The sequence below is a fragment of the Ranitomeya variabilis genome, chromosome 1 (assembly GCF_051348905.1).
Source record: "Ranitomeya variabilis isolate aRanVar5 chromosome 1, aRanVar5.hap1, whole genome shotgun sequence".
NCBI classification, from domain to species: Eukaryota; Metazoa; Chordata; class Amphibia; order Anura; family Dendrobatidae; genus Ranitomeya; species Ranitomeya variabilis.
This window is the reverse complement of record NC_135232.1, coordinates 578,766,801-578,788,436: the sequence shown is the minus strand read 5'-3', so window position 1 is coordinate 578,788,436 and position 21,636 is coordinate 578,766,801. Positions and strand designations below refer to the sequence as shown.

General features: G+C 45.9%; 1 protein-coding gene and 1 long non-coding RNA gene across 3 annotated transcripts in view; one reads left to right on the top strand and one right to left on the bottom strand.

Annotated features, from left to right (window-relative positions):
- LOC143805786 (uncharacterized) overlaps nucleotides 1-20,982 on the bottom strand; it is a 28,988-nt gene extending 8,006 nt beyond the window's left edge. Inside the window, exons 1-2 of the long non-coding RNA XR_013221331.1 lie at nucleotides 20,897-20,982; nucleotides 20,199-20,319 (exon numbers count right to left, since the gene is read on the bottom strand). This is a non-coding gene — a long non-coding RNA (uncharacterized LOC143805786). The remainder of the gene's footprint in view (nucleotides 1-20,198; nucleotides 20,320-20,896) is intronic.
- LOC143805689 (uncharacterized) lies at nucleotides 2,976-4,116 on the top strand. 2 transcript variants are annotated; one of them, XM_077285365.1, is made up of 4 exons: nucleotides 2,976-3,241; nucleotides 3,329-3,539; nucleotides 3,621-3,777; nucleotides 3,902-4,116. In XM_077285365.1, the coding sequence occupies exons 2-4, from the start codon at nucleotides 3,425-3,427 to the stop codon at nucleotides 4,092-4,094; spliced, it is 465 nt and encodes a 154-aa protein (XP_077141480.1). In that variant the 5' UTR covers nucleotides 2,976-3,241; nucleotides 3,329-3,424; the 3' UTR covers nucleotides 4,095-4,116. The 2 variants fall into 2 exon arrangements, with proteins under 2 accessions (XP_077141480.1, XP_077141391.1); XM_077285276.1 differs by having other exon boundaries at nucleotides 2,976-3,539.
- Nucleotides 20,983-21,636: the final 654 nt, after the last annotated feature.

Sequence of the window (21,636 nt, the reverse complement as noted above, 5' to 3'; positions counted from 1 at the left end):
AATTTTGCAATTTTGAGGAAAATCCGAATCTGAACACAAATCTGAATGTGCAATGTTTGTGCCGAATTTGAGATTGATGAATGTTTTCCCAACAAGTTTGCTCATCTCTAGATGCAGGCACAACTGAAGCCTTTTCATCCCATAAAACTTTTCCAAAAGTCTTCTTTTTCTAATATGTGATTTATATATATATATATATATATATATATATATATATATATATATATATATATATATATATATATATATATATATATATATACATTTTTTTTTGTATTACTTCTAAAGGATGTCCAAGGGGTCAATGATTTGCAAGAGCGAAACCCGCCATCCTGACTCCAGCAGTCAAAATTCTCATTTTCTTTTCTTCGCCGACACATATGTAGAATTCTTCTCTTCTTACGGAGCGGGATAGATTATTGCATGCCGGGCTGATTTCTATGGAACATATCCCTTGCTTCTTTTCTGTTTCCATGAATGCAAGCTGTGCGCCTTTATCACCGAGTAAGTGAACTAGAAAGAGATGAAAAACCAGCGAATGGAGAGAAGAGCAATGCAATATACCCTGAAGCTCGCCAGAGGGAAGGTTAAAGGTCAGAACTGCCTGAATCATAGAAGCCGGGATGTAGAGGTCACTGAGACCCGTGACTGCTTGATAAAGATGCACATTCTGACTCCCTTCTGGGAAGTCTCCCTTCTGTCTTTTTTATATATGCAAAGCTTAACATCTAAGGTGAAAGTCTCTGATCTGGATTTCTGTTGTTTGGAAGATCCCTCATCAGTGGATGAAAAGTTTGTCTTTGAAGCGCAGCTATCAAGTGGTTAGCACCAAAGTAGTCACATCACTGGAAGAAAATGTTCGTAAAGTTTACTTTCATATTTGCTACAGAGGTGTATCTGTGGTTCATGCTCAGCAGCCCAGCCCTGTAATAGAAGTAAAGCGTGCCCAACAGACTGTTAAGGAGGTTATGTCTTTTTCTACTTGTGCCTTTATAAAATCCCAAATTTCTAACTTTTTTCCAAAAGTCAGAGGCATGGGAGGCTGAAATAGTCACACCCAGTTCTGGCATCTAAGGATAGCCCATAAACTCTGCTGCCACATAGGTTGACATTATCATAATATATGGTGCAGGGTTTAGATTGTGCTCCAGAAGTGTCAATTTACGCCTCTGCTTAGTGTCATTTCTAATTTTACTCTTGAAGGAATACTGTCAAAGAAATCAGTGATAAAAGTTGACGCTTTCCATTGCTAGCTTTTTTCAGACAACAGAGCTATGGCATTAGCATTCATAATTTTTTATTGTACACAATACATTTGGGGAGTGATTCTTCTGCAGTCACTTGCGTAAAAGCTAGGTCTGAGCTGAGTTGTGTGAGAAGGTGTATTAGCCCTCTAAGGACTGGATTTTTTTTCCCTTTCAACAGTTTTTTTTTTGTATTCATAAAAGTAGTCCCACTGTTTCACACGTGTCTCATCTTCTAGGCTAAGCTCTTTTCCCTTCTCCAATGGTCATTGCCCTTTGCTCTGCTCTCAAGACTTTTTAAGACCCACTAAGGCTTCTTTCACACTTCAGATGTTTGGCGTCAGTCTGCTCGACGGATAAGTCACAATTGTTGAGAAAACGGTTCTAACGGATCCGTTTTTTTGACGGATCCGTTACTTGGGGGTTGTCTGGGAAAAGTATCTACTTTTTGGAGCATGCGCAATTGAAAAAGCGGATTGGGGCGACTGATCCGCCGAAATGACGGTCGCGACGGTTCCCTCGCCCATAGGCGGCCATTCTATGGAATGGCGGACGCGACGGATCCATCGCGAACCGCCATTTCAGCGCAGACAAAAAAGTTATAATGTCCGTCTATGTCTAGATGACGTCCGCCAAATTTCGACGGATCCGTCACATGGTGGATGGAACGGACGACAATCCATCACAATCCGTCGCTAATGCAAGTCTATGGGAAAATAGCGGATCCGCCAAAAAAAAATGGCGGATCCGCTATTTGAGTAAAATGGTGGTTTCAGACTGACGCCAAAAGACTGAAGTGTGAAAGAGGCAAGGACCCAAGAGTTTGCAAAACAGATGTAAGTATAAAGTCCCGAAAGCTTTATCTATCCTTTTGTATAGTAGCTTAGAACTCTCTTTTTACTTGCAGATTCTTAGGGACCCAAGAAAAACGGGACCCAAGAGAAACGCAGCAAGGACCCAAGACAGACGCAGCAAGAACCCAAGACAGACGCAGCAAGGACCCAAGAGTTTGGAAAACAGATGTAAGTATAAAGTCCCAAAAGCTTTATCTATCCTTTTGTATAGTAGCTTAGAACTCTCTTTATACTTGCAGATTCTTAGGGACCCAAGAAAAACGGGACCCAAGAGAAACGCAGCAAGAACCCAAGACAGACACAGCAAGGACCCACGACAGACGCAGCAAGGACCCGAGTTTGGAAAACAGATGTAAGTATAAAGTCCCGAAAGCTTTATCTATCCTTTTGTATAGTAGCTTAGAACTCTCTTTATACTTGCAGATTCTTAGGGACCCAAGAAAAACAGGACCCAAGAGAAATGCAGCAAGGACCCAAGACAGACGCAGCAAGGACCCAAGACAGACGCAGCAAGGACCCAAGAGTTTGGAAAACAGATGTAAGTATAAAGTCCCAAAAGCTTTATCTATCCTTTTGTATAGTAGCTTAGAACTCTCCTTATACTTGCAGATTCTTAGGGACCCAAGAAAAACAGGACCCAAGAGAAATGCAGCAAGGACCCAAGACAGATGCAGCAAGGACCTAAGACAGATGCAGGACCATAATGTCTTCTTCTGAGAGCCCCCCCTCACATCGTCAGCCACCTGAGGTGATAGTTTTTTTTCTTCATAATTTTTTTTGGGTACATCTCTGGTAACCCTATATGTATTTATTCTGTTTTTGAACCCTATATGTATTTATTCTGTTTTCACAGGAAGCTGAAGCAGAGGGGCTTCCAGAAGGAGACGGGCAGGGTGGAGAAATGAGAGGAGCTGGAGCGCATAGTGTACGTCGTTTTGCAGAGACCGATCCTCACATAAAACACACTACATCCAACACAAACATTCAGCACAGCACACACACAGTACATATGCCTCCATGCAAGCACATAATTTATTTATTTATTTATTTTTTTTTTAGTCTTCACAATCCGGGGCTCGGCGTAGAGTTCCTCAAAGCACCTCCCATAGTCGTCGGAATGCTAATCGCGGCGGTCACCGAAGAGTAAGTTCCTTTTTGGTTTGGTGTTTCGTAAACTGTAAAATTCATGTGGTATAATCTTTCCCTTTTTATTCTTATTTTTTTGTTAAGGCTTCACAGCGTGCTCCCGAACAGGCTGAGGAAGAGGAGGGCATTGATGTGGACACCCTCATTCAAGCGGTCCAAAGTTGGGAGCCGCTGTGGAACATGGCGGACCGCCACCATGCTGACCAGTTCGTCACCCGACGGCTATGGGAGGAAGTGTGCAGTGCTGTTCTGGAGAACTGGGAGGAACTCGACGCTGGGGCCCAAGATCTAGCGCGTAAGTATTCACACTTCATTACCTTATGTTAGCATGATTTAATGTGCTGTATAGTAACCAATTTTTGCTTTATCTTTCCAGGTAACAGGGCTATCGTGCGGTGGCGGTCACTCAGGGATCGCTTCAAGAGGGAGTTCAACAAGGAGATGCAGGCCCCGAGTGGGTCTAGAGGACGCAGGAGCAGGTATAAATATGCAAGAGCCCTGTCATTCCCCCGGTCGACACTGCTGAGCAGAAGGTAAATATTCAACACCACATGTTTTCAGTCAAACTGATAAAATGTGTAACCTTCATATTTTTTTGGCAGCAAGGGCAATTGTAATATCAAGATACAAATGTTTTTTTTTTTTCTTCTTTAACAGCACTGTCTGCAGCACTCGGGAGCCCGCATCAGAGTTGCACCCCTCTGGAGCGATCTCTCTGGAGTCCGCCACCGGGGACCACGTCAACCCCTCTGTATCTGTACCTTCCCTTTTGTGTGATCCTCGGCCCCATCCACCAGCACTGGAGCAGCAGGGCGGACTTCATCACTTGAAGCTGCAGGTGATGAGTTAGAGTTCCCTTTACCCCACCCCTCTGACAGTGCCGCAAGATCTAGACCACCTTTGGAGTCAGGACTGCAGCGCCAGAGAGGTCAGGAAAGGAGCTATGCGCCTGAGTTTTTGCATTTGAATGCAGCCTTCCAGAATGCCATCAAGCTTTTGGGTGAGCAAACATATGCTGGGTACAATATGCTTAACAAAAGCATACTTGAACTCAGCAGTCGTCTGGATAGGATGCATTCAGATGCAAACCTGTCACCAAGACACTGTTTTTTTCAGTCGGTCCTCAGGCACATGGAAAATCTAATTCCTGACCTGCAGATGCATGTGATGCAAGGCTGCCACACTGCTCTAGCACAGGCGATGTCCCAAGCCCCTCCACCTACCCTTCATGTTTCAACACCTTTCCCCTCTCAAGCCGCCGTCTATCCTCCCGTCCATCCTCCTCCCGTCCATCCTTCTCCCATCCATCCTACTTCTACTCCTTCGCCATTCCTTCCTTCCCCCCTCAGTATTTCCCAGTACCTACCTTCCCCTTTCCATTCTTCCCCTTTAACTTCACCGTTCCCAATCCCACCAACACCTTCACCATACCTCCCACAGACCACATCTGTACCTCAACTCCCTGCCCGACCTCATGTTTTCACCACCCATTCCACTTCTGTTCCTCCCCATGATGTCCTATCCCCCACTATCGACGTGGTCCGCCCTGTCAGCCCCTGCGCTACTATCTCCACCCCAAATTATGAGAACTTGTAAATAAATAAAACTTTTTTGGGTTCAAAAACAATTTTATTGTCTTTCCTTTTTTTTTTTTAAACTGTATTAAAACCACCAAGATTATGGTAAAAGTAACAGGAGAAAATGTGTAAAGGGGTACCGGTTCAAAACATACAATACTGTGAGGTTAAAGTCCAAAGGTTTTGTAACAAAACAAAAAACATGGTATATTTACAAGTGTGAAAAAATTTTTTTTACACCATTTCGTACTGCCAGTCAACTGATCCTTGAGGAGACATGAAGTAGTCTGCAAAATTGTCCCGCATTCTGGACACTGCCACTGGACTGCGAAAACTTGTGTTTTGGTAATCCCGCAAGGTGGTTTCTGACACATTATCTTCCAGGGAAACATGTTCTTTGGATAAAACAAAATTGTGAAGTACCACGCAAGCCTTCACCACATCATCAACAGTTTCAGTCTGCAGTTTAATTGCAGTTAGTAGGATTCTCCATTTAGCAGTTAAGATGCCAAAGGCACATTCCACAACTCTTCGTGCTCTGGTTAAGCGATAATTTAAAATTTTCTTCCTCTGGGTCAGTCCACTACTTCCATAGGGTTTAAGCAAGTGTGGTGATAGCTGGAAGGCATCATCTCCAACGCACACAAATGGTAATGGTGGAGCGGTGGTTCCAGGGAGAGGTCTAGGCGGTGGAAAGTCAAATGTCTCTCCATACAAACGACGCCCCATTGGTGAAGTTTTAAAAATCTGGGAGTCATTTTCGCGTCCATACGCACCGATATCCACAGCTATAAACTTGCAGTGTGCATAGGCTATGGCCATCAATACAATAGAGAAGTACTTCTTGTAGTTGTAAAATTCTGATCCAGAGCCAGAAGGTTTTACAATCCTTATATGCTTCCCATCGACTGCTCCAACACAATTTGGGAACTGGCATATTTGTTCAAAATTGTGGGCAATCTCCAGCCACCTCTCCTGTGATGGCTCTGGAATGTATTCCGCTTGTAAGCACTCCCACAATGCCCGGCAGGTCTCTCTGATGATCCCTGAGATTGTGGATATCCCAAGCCTGAACTGGAAATGTAGGGATGAAAATGACTCTCCAGTTGCAAGGAATCTGTTAACGAAAGGAAAAGACAATAATTAATAAAAACTTCAAAAAACAACATTATAGTTATAAGTCTGATGAATGAGAATCATTAAAAAAAAAAAAAACTTACTGAATAGTCACCATGAGACGCTCCGCTGGTGATATGGAGAAGCGCATCTGGGTGTCTCATCTCCGTATAGATTCCTCCACATGGCCCAACAAAATTTCGAAATTTTCTACTTTCATTCGCACATAGCTGAAGAATTTTTGAGGATTTTCCCTCAATTCAATGTAAAGTGTGGAATAAACACCACGGGTCATGCGTTGGGCTGTGATAGGATGGATCCACGGCCTTCTCTTCCGCCGCTGCCACAGGATGCGCAGTCTTTCTTCCTCCTTGTCTCGAATGATGACTGCCAACCGATTAGCCTCAAAAGTGAAATCCGCACATATCTTCACAATATTCGCCAGCACCCCTTCCATCTTTGCCACTTTCTCTACAACCTTTCAAAGCTGTGGTGTAAATACACAGTATATATAGTTTTCCAGTAGTTTCCAGTAGCCAATCACATTGAGATCCTCCCTTTTTAAAAAACGGATCCATCAAAAAACGGTTACAACGGATGGAAAAATGGTAGCAACGGTTCTAATGGATCCGTTTTTTTAACGGAACAGTGTAACTGATCCGTCACAAAAACTGATCCGTTAGAACTGTTTTCTCAACAATTTTGACGGATCCGTCGATCCATCACGATGTCGGAGCTGACTGACGCCAAACTGAAGTGTGAAAGAAGCCTGACACACTTCTTTTGTGTCTGAGTATTTAGACTGTAATGAGTTCAGTTGCCATCATCTAGATTCTTGTATTGCCTCATTATTGTATCTCCTCAGACTCCTCTGATTTTCAAGTATTTGCATTTGTACTTCTTAGACCTTCCATTCAAACCCTCATTTGCTGCTAGCATCACAAGCTTTATGTTACAATATGCTGTGGATTGTATTAGGCTAGGGTCACATTGCGTTATGTGACCACGTTTAATGGACTACGTTACACCGCGGCATAACGCGGTGTTAACGTAGTCCGTTAACGCCGCCATAGCCTGTAATGGTGAACGCGTCGCTAGCGCCCGCCCACATTGGGCGTGCGCTAGCGATGTGCCGTCATTTGAGTGACGGACCTCGGATGCTGCTTGCAGCGTCCGGGGCGCGCCCGAGGTCCGTCCTCGCTAGTGCAGATCGGGGATCTGCGCTAGCGGGGACGCCGAACGCGGACCCTAGAGAAGCATTGCGTAAGCGCAATCCGCTAGCGCTATGCGCTTAACGGATTGACCTAACGCAATGTGACCCTAGCCTTACTTTCACCTATCATTTGATATAAGCATCACCAACTGTTCTTAGATTCTGCCCTCAGTATGTTACATTTTGCTGTTAATTCTGCTAACTACATCTGACTTGCTCCGCCCTCCTGCGTTCTGCCTTGCTTGTTTGCTGTCCAGCATAACCTGCTTTCCAGGTTCTTACAGTTCTATGTGCCTTTCAGTCTATCAGAAAGAGCATTTCTCAGTCTAGCAGACTCAATGAAGCCATATATTACTAGTGATGAGCAAATTTGCTGAAATTTGAATTTGGCAGTTTGTTCAAATTTAGCCAAAAAATACAATTTTGAAAATCTCTTTTTTGTGACATTAAGAGCGAGTTTTATTTACCTTGACGCAATTAGGTCATTCCTAACTACCAAACCTCAGTGGTCTTTGCTGATTCTCCCAGTGATAACAGTTGGCTTCCAAAAGTTAGAGAAGCTGAACTTCATGGCTCTATGTTGAGAAGGGGACTCATACTCACTTGAGAAAAAAATGGACCTGTGCAATCCGATAAAAAATTGGATTGCACTCTGTCTAATGTTAATCTATGATTCTCTGCTAATCTGAGATTTTTTTCTCAGCTTAGATCGGGCTAAATAAAGAAATTGCAGCATGCTCTGATTGTTCTTGTATTTCGGACGAGACTCGCCAATGCAAGTCAATACGTGTGATAACAAAAAAAAAAATCGCATGACACTTGAACTATGCAACTGCTGTCTGATTTTTACAAACCCATGTCCTTGAAAACCCAACATTTCATCTGCCACGTACAGCAAAATCACAGCATGACCCGACAGAATAGAATAGATAGAATAGATATATACAGTATATGTATATATATACATATAATAGATAGATATAAATATGTCAGTGACATACAGTATATAATTAGTGCAGCGCCCCAGAGTCCTGGTCGTTGCAGTACTGATGCTCCGCCGCTAAGGGGAGTGATGGTACGTCTGATCACACTGAAGGAGTTCACCTGACCAGGTATCACAGACACCAATACACTTCATAGTCTGGCCTCCAGGGGGAGCTAAGGGCGCTATGTATTAGGCCACTCCTCACAATCTGGTAAAACTGGGGGTTGGATAGAAAGTTAGACAGAAGCTGACTGGGTTGGAACCAGGCAACATCCTGTGGCAGAGGGTGTTGCAGGGGAAGATTCAGGGGGGTCCCTGTCAGGGGTGGGATCCTGACAGAGGCCTAGCGAAAAGGAAAGAACGTTAAGGAACCGCGCCTGCACTACATCGCGGCGGTATCTCAAGAAAGGACAAGAAGCGAGGTTTATTGTGGAGAGTGAGAAACGAGATCAAAGCAAAAAGGAGATAACACCAGTAGGAGTCGTGCTGTAAGATTGAGGCATGTTATGAATTCCGTTCTCGGGCTCCCTCCTGTGGTCGCGAATGGTACTTTGGTGAGTTCGGTCCTTGGACACGCTCTGGTGGCTTTGAGTGGAATTGCTGATCTTTGAGGTTGGCTTTCTCAGCTGCCCTTGCTTATTGCTTCTGCTGGCTTCCCTATTTAACTCTGCTCAGGTCGTTAGTTCATGCCAGCTGTCAATGTCTCAGTACTGGTTCAGATCTCTCTTGGATTTCTCAGATGACCTGTCTACTCCAGCAGAAGCTAAGCCCCTGCTAGTTCATTTGCTGTTTATTGGTTTTTTGAATATATTTCTCAGTACATGCTATGTTTCTAGTCCAGCTTGCTATTATGATATTTCCTTGCTAGCTGGAAGCTCTGGGGGTGCAGAGCTGCACCTCCACACCGTGAGTCGGTGTGGAGGTCTTTTTGCACACTCTGCGTGGTTTTTGTAGTTTTTATTACTGACCGCATAGTTCCCTTTCCTATCCTCTGTCTATCTAGAGAAGATTCGGCCTCCTTTGCTAAAATCTGTTTCATTCCTGTGTTTGTCACTTCCCTCTTAACTCACAGTCAATATTTGTGGGGGGCTACCTTTACTTTAGGGAATTTCTCTGAGGCAAGGTAGGCTGCTATTTCTATCTTTAGGGGTAGTTAGCTCTTAGGCTGTGAAGAGGCGTCGAGGGAGAGTTAGGCACGCTCCACGGCTATTTCTAGTGTGTGTGATAGGATTAGGGATTGCAGTCAGTAGAGTTACCACCTCCTCAGAGCTTGTCCCAGGTTTTCCGTTTTGACCATCAGGTCATTCTGGGTGCTCCTAACCACCAGGTCATAACAGTACAGCTGGCCCACAAAGTGTTAATGCATCTCAAAAGAGGGAAAAGAGAAGCTCTGAGTCAATTTGTTTTTCTTTGCAGCTTGTTTTGTCTTTCTTTTCCCCTTAACCTCTGAGTGGTTCAGGACTCAGGTGTAGATATGGATATTCAAGGTTTGTCCTCTTGTGTGGATCAACTCACTGCAAGGGTACAAAGTATTCAAGATTATGTAGTTCAGAATCCGATGTTAGAGCCTAGAATTCCAATTCCTGATTTGTTTTCTGGGGATAGATCTAAATTTTTGAATTTCAAAAATAATTGCAGACTGTTTCTTGCTCTGAAACCCCGCTCCTCTGGTGACCCCATTCAGCAAGTAAAGATTATTATTTCTTTGTTGCGTGTTGACCCGCAAGACTGGGCATTCTCCCTTGAGCCAGGAAATCCTGGCATTGCTAAATGTAGATGCATTTTTTCTGGCGCTTGGATTGCTTTATGACGAACCAAATTCTGTTGATCAGGCAGAAAAGATCTTGCTGACTCTATGTCAGGGTCAGGATGAAGCAGATGTATATTGCCAGAAGTTTAGAAAGTGGTCTGTGCTTACACAATGGAATGAGTGTGCCCTGGCAGCAATTTTCAGAAAGGGTCTTTCTGAAGCCCTTAAAGATGTTATGGTGGGGTTCCCCACGCCTGCTGGTCTGAATGAATCAATGTCTTTGGCCATTCAGATTGATCGGCGTTTGCGCGAGCGCAAAGTTGTGCACCATTTGGCGGTGTCCTCTGAGCGGAGGCCTGAGCCTATGCAATGCGATAGGACTTTGACCAGAGCTGAACGACAAGAACACAGACATCAGAATGGGCTGTGTTTTTACTGTGGTGACTCCTCTCATGCCATCTCTGATTGTCCTAAGCGCACTAAGAGGTTTGCTAGGTCTGTCACCATTAGTACTGTGCAGCCTAAATTTCTCTTATCTGTTACTCTGATTTGCTCATTGTCGTCCTACTCTGTTATGGCATTTGTGGATTCGGGCGCTGCCCTGAACTTGATGGACTTGGAGTTTGCCAGGCGCTGTGGTTTTTCCTTGGAGCCTTTGCAGAATCCTATTCCCTTAAGGGGGATTGATGCTACGCCATTGGCCAAGAATAAACCTCAGTACTGGACTCAGCTGACCATGTACATGGCTCCCGCACATCAGGAAAATATTCGCTTTTTGGTGTTGCATAATTTGCATGATGTTGTCGTGTTGGGTTTGCCATGGTTACAGGTTCATAATCCAGTACTGGATTGGAAATCAATGTCTGTGTCTAGTTGGGGTTGTCAAGGGATACACAGTGATGTTCCTTTGATGTCAATTTCTTCTTCCACTCCTTCTGAAGTCTCTGAGTTTTTGTCGGATTACCAGGATGTATTTGATGAGCCCAAGTCCAGTGCCCTACCTCCTCATAGGGACTGTGATTGCGCTATTAATCTGATTCCTGGTAGTAAGTTCCCTAAGGGCCGACTGTTCAATTTATCTGTGCCAGAACATGCCGCTATGTGAAGTTATGTAAAGGAGTCCTTGGAGAAGGGGCATATTCGCCCGTCTTCGTCACCATTGGGAGCAGGGTTCTTTTTTGTGGCCAAGAAGGATGGCTCTCTGAGACCCTGTATAGATTACCGCCTTCTCAATAAAATCACGGTCAAATTTCAGTACCCTTTGCCTCTGCTGTCTGATTTGTTTGCTCGGATTAAGGGGGCTAGTTGGTTTACCAAGATTGACCTTCGAGGGGCGTATAATCTTGTGCGTATTAAACAGGGCGATGAATGGAAAACAGCATTTAATATGCCCAAGGGCCATTTTGAGTACCTGGTGATGCCATTCGGGCTTTCTAATGCTCCATCTGTGTTTCAGTCCTTTATGCACGACATCTTCCGGAAGTATCTGGATAGGTTCATGATTGTATATTTGGATGATATTTTGGTCGTTTCGGATGATTGAGAGTCTCATGTGAGGCAGGTCAGGATGGTATTCCAGGACCTTCGTGCTAATGCGTTGTTTGTGAAGGGGTCTAAATTCCTCTTTGGAGTTCAGAAGGTTTCCTTTTTGGGCTTCATTTTTTCCCCTTCTACTATCGAGATGGACCCTGTTAAAGTTCAGGCCATTTATGATTGGACTCAACCTACATCTGTGAAGAGTCTTCAGAAGTTTCTGGGCTTTGCTAATTTTTACCGTCGCTTCATCGCTAATTTTTCTTGTGTGGTTAAGCCGTTGACTGATTTGACGAAGAAAGGCGCTGATGTGGTGAATTGGTCCCCTGCAGCCGTTGAGGCTTTTCAGGAGCTTAAACGTCGCTTTACTTCAGCCCCTGTGTTGCGTCAGCCAGATGTTTCGCTCCCTTTTCAGGTCGAGGTTGATGCTTCTGAGATTGGGGCAGGGGCTGTTTTGTCTCAGAGAAGTTCTGATGGCTCTTTGATGAAGCCATGTGCTTTCTTTTCTAGAAAGTTTTCGCCTGCTGAGTGCAATTATGATGTCGGCAATCGGGAGTTGTTGGCTATGAAGTGGGCATTCGAGGAGTGGCGACATTGGCTTGAGGGAGCCAAACACCGCGTGGTGGTCTTGACTGATCACAAGAATCTGACTTACCTCGAGTCTGCCAAGTGGTTGAATCCTAGACAGGATCGATGGTCGCTGTTTTTCTCCCGGTTCGATTTTGTGGTCTCATACCTTCCGGGATCTAAGAATGTGAAGGCTGATGCCCTTTCTAGGAGTTTTTTACCTGATTCTCCGGGAGTCCCTGAGCTGGCTGGTATTCTCAAAGAGGGGGTGATTCTGTCTGCCATTTCCCCTGATTTGTGGTGGGTGCTGCAGGAGTTTCAGGCTGATAGACCTGACCGCTGTCCAGTGGACAAACTGTTTGTCCCTGATAGATGGACTAGTAAAGTTATTTCTGAGGTTCATTGTTCAGTATTGGCTGGTCATCCTGGGATTTTTGGTACCAGAGATTTGGTTGCTAGGTCCTTTTGGTGGCCTTCTTTGTCACGGGATGTGCGTTCTTTTGTGCAGTCCTGTGGAACTTGTGCTCGGGCCAAGCCTTGCTGTTCTCGTGCCAGTGGGTTGCTTTTGCCTTTGCCTGTCCCGAAGAGGCCCTGGACGCATATTTCCATGGATTTTATTTCTGATCTTCCTGTCTCTCAAAGGATGTCCGTCATCTGGGTGATTTGTGATCGGTTTTCTAAGATGGTCCATTTGGTACCCTTGCCTAAATTGCCTTCCTCCTCTGATTTGGTTCCATTATTTTTTCAGCAAGCGGTTCGTTTGCATGGCATTCTGGAGAACATTGTGTCTGACAGAGGTTCCCAGTTTGTTTCTAGGTTTTGGCGGTCCTTTTGTGCTAAGATGGGCATTGATTTGTCTTTTTCTTCAGCATTCCATCCTCAGACAAATGGCCAAACCGAACGAACCAATCAGACCTTGGAAACCTATCTGAGATGCTTTGTTTCTGCTGATCAGGATGATTGGGTGAACTTCTTGCCATTGGCCGAGTTCACCCTTAATAATCGGGCTAGTTCGGCCACTTTGGTTTCGCCTTTTTTTTTTAATTCTGGTTTTCATCCTTGTTTTTCTTCAGGGCAGGTTGAGCCTTCTGACTGTCCTGGTGTGGATTCTGTGGTGGACAGGTTCCAGCAAATTTGGACTCACGTGGTGGACAATTTGACGTTGTCTCAGGAGAAGGAGCAAAGTTTTGCTAACCGCCGTCGCTGTGTTGGTCCCCGACTTCGTGTTGGGGATTTGGTTTGGTTGTCTTCTCGTTATGTCCCTATGAAGGTTTCTTCTCCTAAGTTTAAGCCTCGTTTCATTGGTCCTTATAAGATTTCTGAAATTATCAATCCTGTGTCATTTCGTTTGGCCCTTCCAGCTTCTTTTGCCATCCATAATGTGTTCCATAGGTCGTTGTTGCGGAGATATGTGGTACCCGTTGTTCCATCTGTTGATCCTCCTGCCCCGGTGTTGGTTGAGGGGGAGTTGGAATATGTGGTTGAGAAAATTTTGGATTCTCGTATTTCGAGACGGAAGCTTCAGTACCTGGTTAAATGGAAGGGTTATGGTCAGGAGGATAATTTCTGGGTTGTTGCCTCCGATGTCCACGCTGCTGATTTGGTTTGTGCCTTTCATTTGGCTCGTCCTGATCGGCCTGGGGGCTCTGGTGAGGGTTCGGTGACCCCTCCTCAAGGGGGGGTACTGTTGTGAATACCGTTCTCGGGCTCCCTCCTGTGGTCGCGAATGGTACTTTGGTGAGTTCGGTCGTTGGACACGCTCTGGTGGCTTTGAGTGGAATTGCTGATCTTTGAGGTTGGCTTTCTCAGCTGCCCTTGCTTATTGCTTCTGCTGGCTTCCCTATTTAACTCTGCTCAGGTCGTTAGTTCATGCCAGCTGTCAATGTCTCAGTACTGGTTCAGATCTCTCTTGGATTTCTCAGATGACCTGTCTACTCCAGCAGAAGCTAAGTCCCTGCTAGTCCATTTGCTGTTTAATGGTTTTTTGAATATATTTCTCAGTACATGCTATGTTTCTAGTCCAGCTTGCTATTATGATATTTCCTTGCTAGCTGGAAGCTCTGGGGGTACAGAGCTGCACCTCCACACCGTGAGACAGTGTGGAGGTCTTTTTGCACACTCTGCGTGGTTTTTGTAGTTTTTATTACTGACCGCATAGTTCCCTTTCCTATCCTCTGTCTATCTAGAGAAGATTAGGCCTCCTTTGCTAAAATCTGTTTCATTCCTGTGTTTGTCTCTTCCCTCTTAACTCACTGTCAATATTTGTGGGGGGCTACCTTTACTTTGGGGAATTTCTCTGAGGCAAGGTAGGCTGCTATTTCTATCTTTAGGGGTAGTTAGCTCTTAGGCTGTGAAGAGGCGTCTAGGGAGAGTTAGGCACGCTCCACGGCTATTTCTAGTGTGTGTGATAGGATTAGGGATTGCGGTCAGTAGAGTTACCACCTACTCAGAGCTTGTCCCAGGTTTTCCGTTTTGACCATCAGGTCATTCTGGGTGCTCCTAACCACCAGGTCATAACAGAGGCAACACCCTATTGAGGCGCGTAGCCAGTGGCCGGAACGCCGAGGAAGTATTGGGCTCCAAGCATTACTTCAAACCAACGGCAGGACAGTTAATTATAGGTTGGCTGTCTCACCTAAATCACCTAAGCAGACATAGTAGGCAACTGTGGGAGAGGGGCGTCACTAGGGTCCCGGAAGAACTCCAGGCCTACCCGTCATACGGGTGTGTCCTATCCATATCATCTGGGGGACGGAGAAGAACATCAGAACAGACATAAGTTGTGGGAAATAACATCAGAAACAGACACAACAGTTGTGAGGACTATCCCGTGGTGCTCAGCAGGGAAGTACTACAACACACAGGCGCTAGAAGGTAGGCACAGATTTCCACCTGCAAAGGGAATTCTGGAGGTGCCATCGGACCGGCCGGTCTCAGACAGCCCTCTTAACAGTACTCTGGATTGAGGATCTTGAAGCCTTCAGTAAAGAGGTAAAGAAACTGTAATCCTGTGTCCTCGTCATTCATTGCGACCTGCACCACGCACCGAGCACCTACACCTTTCATTGGACGCCCCTTAGCAGGGTCACGGACCGGGTCCAGCCACCGTGACAACCCCAGAACTGAGACAGAGAGGCCCGGTACCGAGTACCCCACGGCCCTGCGCTTGGGGGTGCTCCAAACTTGGCGTCACGAACAGGATCTACTTAAGCCTGAAGAATCAGGTCATGTGTGCCTTGGAGCTGTGATTGAACTGTGCTTAAACCGTGATTTATTGCAAAGACTGTGTATTGCCACTTGCCGCCAAAAGTTCCCGCCAAAACCGCCACCATTGCGGCGCCACGGGGAGCACAGAAGAAGAAGAAGGGCGTGCCATGGGAGGAGACTACCAAAGCGGTGCCAAAAGTGGCGACCGCCCCCTCCGACTACTGCTGCGAGATGACGACCTGCACAGAAGCAGAGGAGAACCGCCCCCTGATTTGCAACGGTGGGAATGAGGGGAAGAAGTAGCTCCACCCCGAAGGAATGGCGGAGCCAGGTGCATGTGCAGCCGTCGACTGCGGGACAGCGAAGATGATCAGCGAGTACCCGAGCGACGGCGAAGTGATCCCGGACTATCCCCACCGACCGGAGGCGGATCCGAACCTGCCGCCACTGGAGGGCCTGGATCCCTTGGAGCCATGGGCGGCGGAGCCGGGCCGGCCTATCCCGAATCAGGAGCCAGCCGATGCAAAGCAATGGGGGTTGGAGCCGTGCCAGGAGACCGCCCTGGAAGAACCGCAGTCCGGGCTGCAGCCGATTCCAGTGTCCTTGTCAACAAAACGGATCGACATTGGTGGAATCACATCAGACGCAGGTATGGAAAGCGTCCCTGCTCCCCCGACCGCTCCCCAGCCCGACAATAACAGAGTTTTCACCGCCGAGCTAGTAATACTGACCCCAGGCACCATGGAGAAGCTGGTGCCCCCGTTACCAACAACAATGGGGAAACCGCAAGATGTGAGCTCAGAAGGGGTGACCTTCCAGTGGGATACCCCACGGATCGGACTGGACGGGGCCAAGCAGGAGGGCCTCAGCATTGCTGCACTCACCTGGGAACAGTATAAACAATGCTTAATTCGACAATGGCAAAACCAAAAAGAGACAGAACCAAATGACCCACCGAGAGTACAGAGACCAAAGACTGAACACAACAGGAGGAACCCGGTCAGGCAGGGGACTGTACTAGCCTTTCACCCAAAGCAGGGTTGGGGCTCCATGCAAGAACCGGGACTGCCGACAGAAATCTTCTTTACCAGCTACAATGTGAAAAGCCCCGACCCGCAATCGATATGACAATCAGCTACCATGTAAAGGGGACCAGGTGACCTACACTCGCCACCGGAGTGCGCAGGGGTGGTGCGCCCGGGACGTCCAACGATGTGAGCCTGTGGTAGCGCCACCTGCTGTCCCGACTACGACTAACCCAGATTTGACCAATGCCACTACTGTTGCCACAGTGTGTATAATCGCCACTACTGAACTTGCAACCACAGCTGACATTCGAATCCAGACACTGGGTGATCTGACCGCGCCTGGGAGACCAACCAATGATACTGATTCTGCATCCACCGAGGACAGAGGACCGCAGCCTTCCCGGCCGGTGAGTGCCCATCACCAATTGATGCAGTGCAACCTTCTGTGAGGATAAACCTTGGAACCACGAGTATGTAAATAGTTAACTGTTCGTCTTCTGTGTTTCCTGCTGCTAATACCCGACCAGGGTTGGTCTAAAAGGGGGGTCCCTTTGTTTACCTGGGACCCCTATTACACTTTTTTATTTTTGCTTTTATTTTTCCTTTTGCTCCTTGTTCACCCCTGTTATAAAGACTACCGAATCATGGACGGTGAATGGTTCACAAACTGCTTTGTAAATAGTTTGCACCTTATTAAGGGTGCCCTCTACTGGTTTTACAAGAAACAGAACTCTTTGCGAAGAAACTGTTCCTGGATACAGTACTGGAGTTCCTGCCCTACACGGACTTGCAACTTGAGCAGTTGCACTACTTAAAAGAGACTTGGTTCCCTCTTAAAGGGAATGTTCACCATTTGCACTTAATGTACAATTTTGCTTTAAAAGAGAGTGCGCAGTAATAATGTTATACATAGAAAGTTATATGTAGCTAGTTAGTCATAGAAAATGTTTGATAGTGTTGTTAAAAAATTGAGGACAGGATGTGAACCCGTAGGGGTTAGTGGGTGAGTCCTCCTAGGAGCCATAGAGAGATGGTTCAGTGTTCCTGTGCTAAGAAAAGAGGCAGTAGGCCTGGGCAGATAGACAGGCGGTCCTGCATAAGACAAATCAGAAATCAAGAAGAAGGTGTTGCACTTAGAAGAAAGAAATGAAGAAAAGTTAATTTAAATTTTAAGAGTTTTATAGAAGGCCTTTAGTGGATCCAGCTTATACGTCCTTAGAGGCAAAGTAAAATTATTGTTCAGAATTTGCACTTAGTAGAATACCCGGCTGGGTAACAAAAGTTATTTATAGTGTGTTATTTAAAGTATTTTACCATGTCTTGTTTGCAACGTTTAAGGGTCCTCACCTCCCATAAAGGGAAGCACTGTTATTATTTCTTATTACTTGTTTATTGCATTCCAAAATTTGTATGTCATTTGCTGACATGTATTGTTGTTTTCTTCCCAGTCCGGGAGTACTGGATTTAACTGGGGGGGAACGCAGCGCCCCAGAGTCCTGGTCGTTGCACTACTGATGCTCCGCCGCTAAGGGGAGTGATGGTACGTCTGATGGCACTGAAGGAGTTCACCTGACCAGGTATCACAGACACCAATACACTTCATAGTCTGGCCTCCAGGGGGAGCTAAGGGCGCTATGTATTAGGCCACTCCTCACAATCTGGTAAAACTGGGGGTTGGATAGAAAGTTAGACAGAAGCTGACTGGGTTGGAACCAGGCAACATCCTGTGGCAGAGGGTGTTGCAGGGGAAGATTCAGGCCATGTTCACACTTTGCGGGTTTTATCGCGGATCCGCGGCGATTTTGATGCTGCGGGTCCGCAGCAGTTTCCATAGCATTTACATTTACATGCAAACCCTATGGAAACAGCAATCTGCTGTGCACATGCTGTGGGAAAAACCGCTCAGAAATGCCGCGGTTTACATTCCGCAGCATGTCACTTCTTTGTGCAGAATCGCTGCGATTCTGCACACATAGGAAAGCATTGATCCACTAACTTCAAGCATGGGGCTGTGCCCACGATGCGGGAAGTAAGTGGATAATGTGCAGATGGTACCCGGGGTGGAGGAGAGGAGACTCTCCTCCAGGCCCTGGGAACCATATTTGTGTTAAAAAAAAGAATTAAAATAAAAAATAATGATATACTCACCTCTCAGCGCTGCACGCGGCCGTCCGGTATCAGGGTTGGTGTGCAAGCAGGGCCTGCGGTGACGTCGCGGTCACATGACCGTGACGTCGCGGTCACATGACCATGACGTCACGAAGGTCCTTTTCGCACAGCATCTTTGGAACCGGACCGCCGCGTGCAGCGCCGAGGAGATCGGGACGTCAGAGGGTGAGTATATAACCATGTTTTATTATTTTTAACATTACTATTGATGCTGCATATTGCTACATATGCAGCATCAATAGTATAGGAGTAAACCCGCAGCGGAAACCGCAAAACAAACCACGATAAATCTGCAGAGATAACCGCAGCGGTTTTTCCCTGCAGATTTATCAAATCCGCTGCGGGAGAACCCGCAGAGGACGCCGCAAAGTGTGCACATAGCCTCAGGGGGGTCCCTGTCAGGGGTGGGATCCTGACAGAGGCCTAGTGAAAAGGAAAGAACGTTAAGGAACCGCGCCTGCACTACATCGCGGCGGTATCTCAAGAAAGGACAAGAAGCGAGGTTTATTGTGGAGAGTGAGAAATGAGATCAAAGCAAAAAGGAGATAACACCAGTAGGAGTCGTGCTGTAAGATCGAGGCAACATCCTATTGAGGCGCGTAGCCGGTGGCCAGAACGCCGAGGAAGTATTGGGCTCCAAGCATTACTTCAAACCAACGGCAGGACAGTTAATTATAGGTTGGCTGTCTCACCTAAATCACCTAAGCAGACATAGGGGGCAACTGTGGGAGAGGGGCGTCACTAGGGTCCCGGAAGAACTCCAGGCCTACCCGTCATACGGGTGCGTCCTATCCATATCATCTGGGGGACGGAGAAGAACATCACAACAGACATAAGTTGTGGGAAATAACATCAGAAACAGACACAACAGTTGTGAGGACTATCCCGTGGTGCTAAGCAGGGAAGTACTACAACACACAGGCGCTAGAAGGTAGGCACAGATTTCCACCTGCAAAGGGAACTCTGGAGGTGCCATCGGACCGGCCGGTCTCAGACAGCCCTGTTAACAGTACTCTGGATTGAGGATCTTGAAGCCTTCAGTAAAGAGGTAAAGAGACTGCAATCCTGTGTCCTCGTCATTCATTGCGACCTGCACCACGCACCGAGCACCTACACCTTTCATTGGACGCCCCTTAGCAGGGTCACGGACTGGGTCCAGCCACCGTGACAACCCCAGAACTGAGACAGAGAGGCCCGGTACCGAGTACCCTGCGGCCCTGCGCTTGGGGGCGCTCCATTAGTATAGTGCTTGTGTAGCTTATTGTACATGTATTTTAATAAATATTTTATTATCTGAAATACATGATGTGGGATTCCCATACATTTTATTAACCAGCAGAGGGAAAGTGGACAGCTGGTGAAAATGTTTATAGTCTTGGAAGGGGGTAATACCAGTGGAGCTTCCTAGGCTAATAATATCAGCTCACAACTGTATACTAAGCCTTTACTGGTTAATAAAATGGATGACCCCCCAAAATATGACATGGGGTCCCCATATAATTAATTTAATAGCCAGCAAAGACTAGGCAGACAGCTGCAGGCTGATATTAATAGCCTAGGACTCCAGATATCTTCTGCCTGCTTCCAGCTGTAGCTAACCTAACTTTAAGATTTGTGTTTAGACCCCCAATATTCCAGACCTCTATGTGCTACCAGTAGACATCATGGACAGATATCATATGTATATTCTATCTCATGGATATAGCAAGCTGATTGCTCTCATTTCCTTGCTTCATGTTTGGCTGATCTCATCATTACCTGCTGATTAATTGTGTCATCTGCCATACACAGTGGAATACCGTCACTTACCATATGCTTTTATGTCTTCAAAAAATGGCCAATGCATGCAAAAGCAACATTGTGATTAGCTTGGCAGGAGTAAGAAGTGATGGGGAGACTGCGGCATATCCTCGGTACCAGGTTGCCGGCACTGTGGGAGCCAGGTAATAGGAGGAAGAGAATACAGTTATTGACTGCGACACACTGCTATTTTCTGAATGCGGCTTGTGTGCGTGAAAGCTCATAATAGACTATATTCAGAGCGTTTTTTGTGCAGGACCTGATCATTGCTGTCACCTATGGCCGGTGCGTCACTCACTTATAGGTTTCCCGGGTAGGTACAGCATGTCGATGAATACTTTCTCATATATGCAGCACATCAATGCAATAGTAACGACAGCACACTAGTAATATATAACAATAATAACAACAATATACTGTAATAATTGGAGGAAATTCCTTTACACCCAAGTTATTTCTTTTTTGATGATCATTCTAGAAAAAAAAAAGTTTTGGACTATTGGATGCGAGAGAGAGTTTGAGAATTAGTACGCTACTTTCGCTACTGCCATTATACTTTTTTATCCCTGTTTCGCAAGATCCATAACGTTTTTTTCCGTTGAAATCTCTATATGATTAGTGCTGGATGAGTTGTCATTTTAAATGTCAAAAAATAAAAAATAAATATTTGTGGCGGAGAGAAAAAAAAAATCAGCCACTGTTCTTACCATCTCCCGTTCTAGCACCTGCCACTGCTCCGGCTTCCTTGTTTTGGCTGTAACAGTAACATCACAATTACAGTACACATCACCGCTGCAGCCAATCACTGAGCCCAGCGGCTCCGCTTATGTAGATAGAATGAGCTGCTGAGCTCGGTGATTGGCTGCAGCGGTGCAGCTCGTCCGGGTTCTGTGTTCTGGCAGAAGCGATGACATCACAAGCAGATCAACACTGCAGCCAATCACCAAGCTCAGCAGCTCGTACGGTCTACATCGGCAGAGCAGCCGAGCTTGGCTATTGGCTGCAGTGTTGATCTGCTTGTGATGTCATCGCTTCTGCCAAAACACAGAACCCGGACCAGCTGCACTGTGGGAAGGTCAGCAGTTGTTTAGCGACTACTTTATTGAAAGTGGAATACTCCTTTAAATTATTCTTGTACAGGTCCTTCTCAAAAAATTAGCATATAGTGTTAAATTTCATTATTTACCATAATGTAATGATTGCAATTAAACTTTCATATATTATAGATTCATTATCCACCAACTGAAATTTGTCAGGTCTTTTATTGTTTTAATACTGATGATTTTGGCCTACAACTCCTGATAACCCAAAAAACCTGTCTCAATAAATTAGCATATTTCACCCGTCCAATCAAATAAAAGTGTTTTTTAATAACAAACAAAAAAAACATCAAATAATAATGTTCAGTTATGCACTCAATACTTTGTCGGGAATCCTTTGGCAGAAA

What these genes read in the sequence shown, in the direction of transcription:
- LOC143805689 (XM_077285365.1), top strand. Translation starts at nt 3,425, where the DNA reads ATGGCGGACCGCCACCATGCTGACCAGTTCGTCACCCGACGGCTATGG. An exon ending in TGGGGCCCAAGATCTAGCGC is followed by an intron (nt 3,540 to 3,620) that starts GTAAGTATTCAC and finishes TTATCTTTCCAG; the next exon opens with GTAACAGGGCTATCGTGCGG. An exon ending in TCGACACTGCTGAGCAGAAG is followed by an intron (nt 3,778 to 3,901) that starts GTAAATATTCAA and finishes CTTCTTTAACAG; the next exon opens with CACTGTCTGCAGCACTCGGG.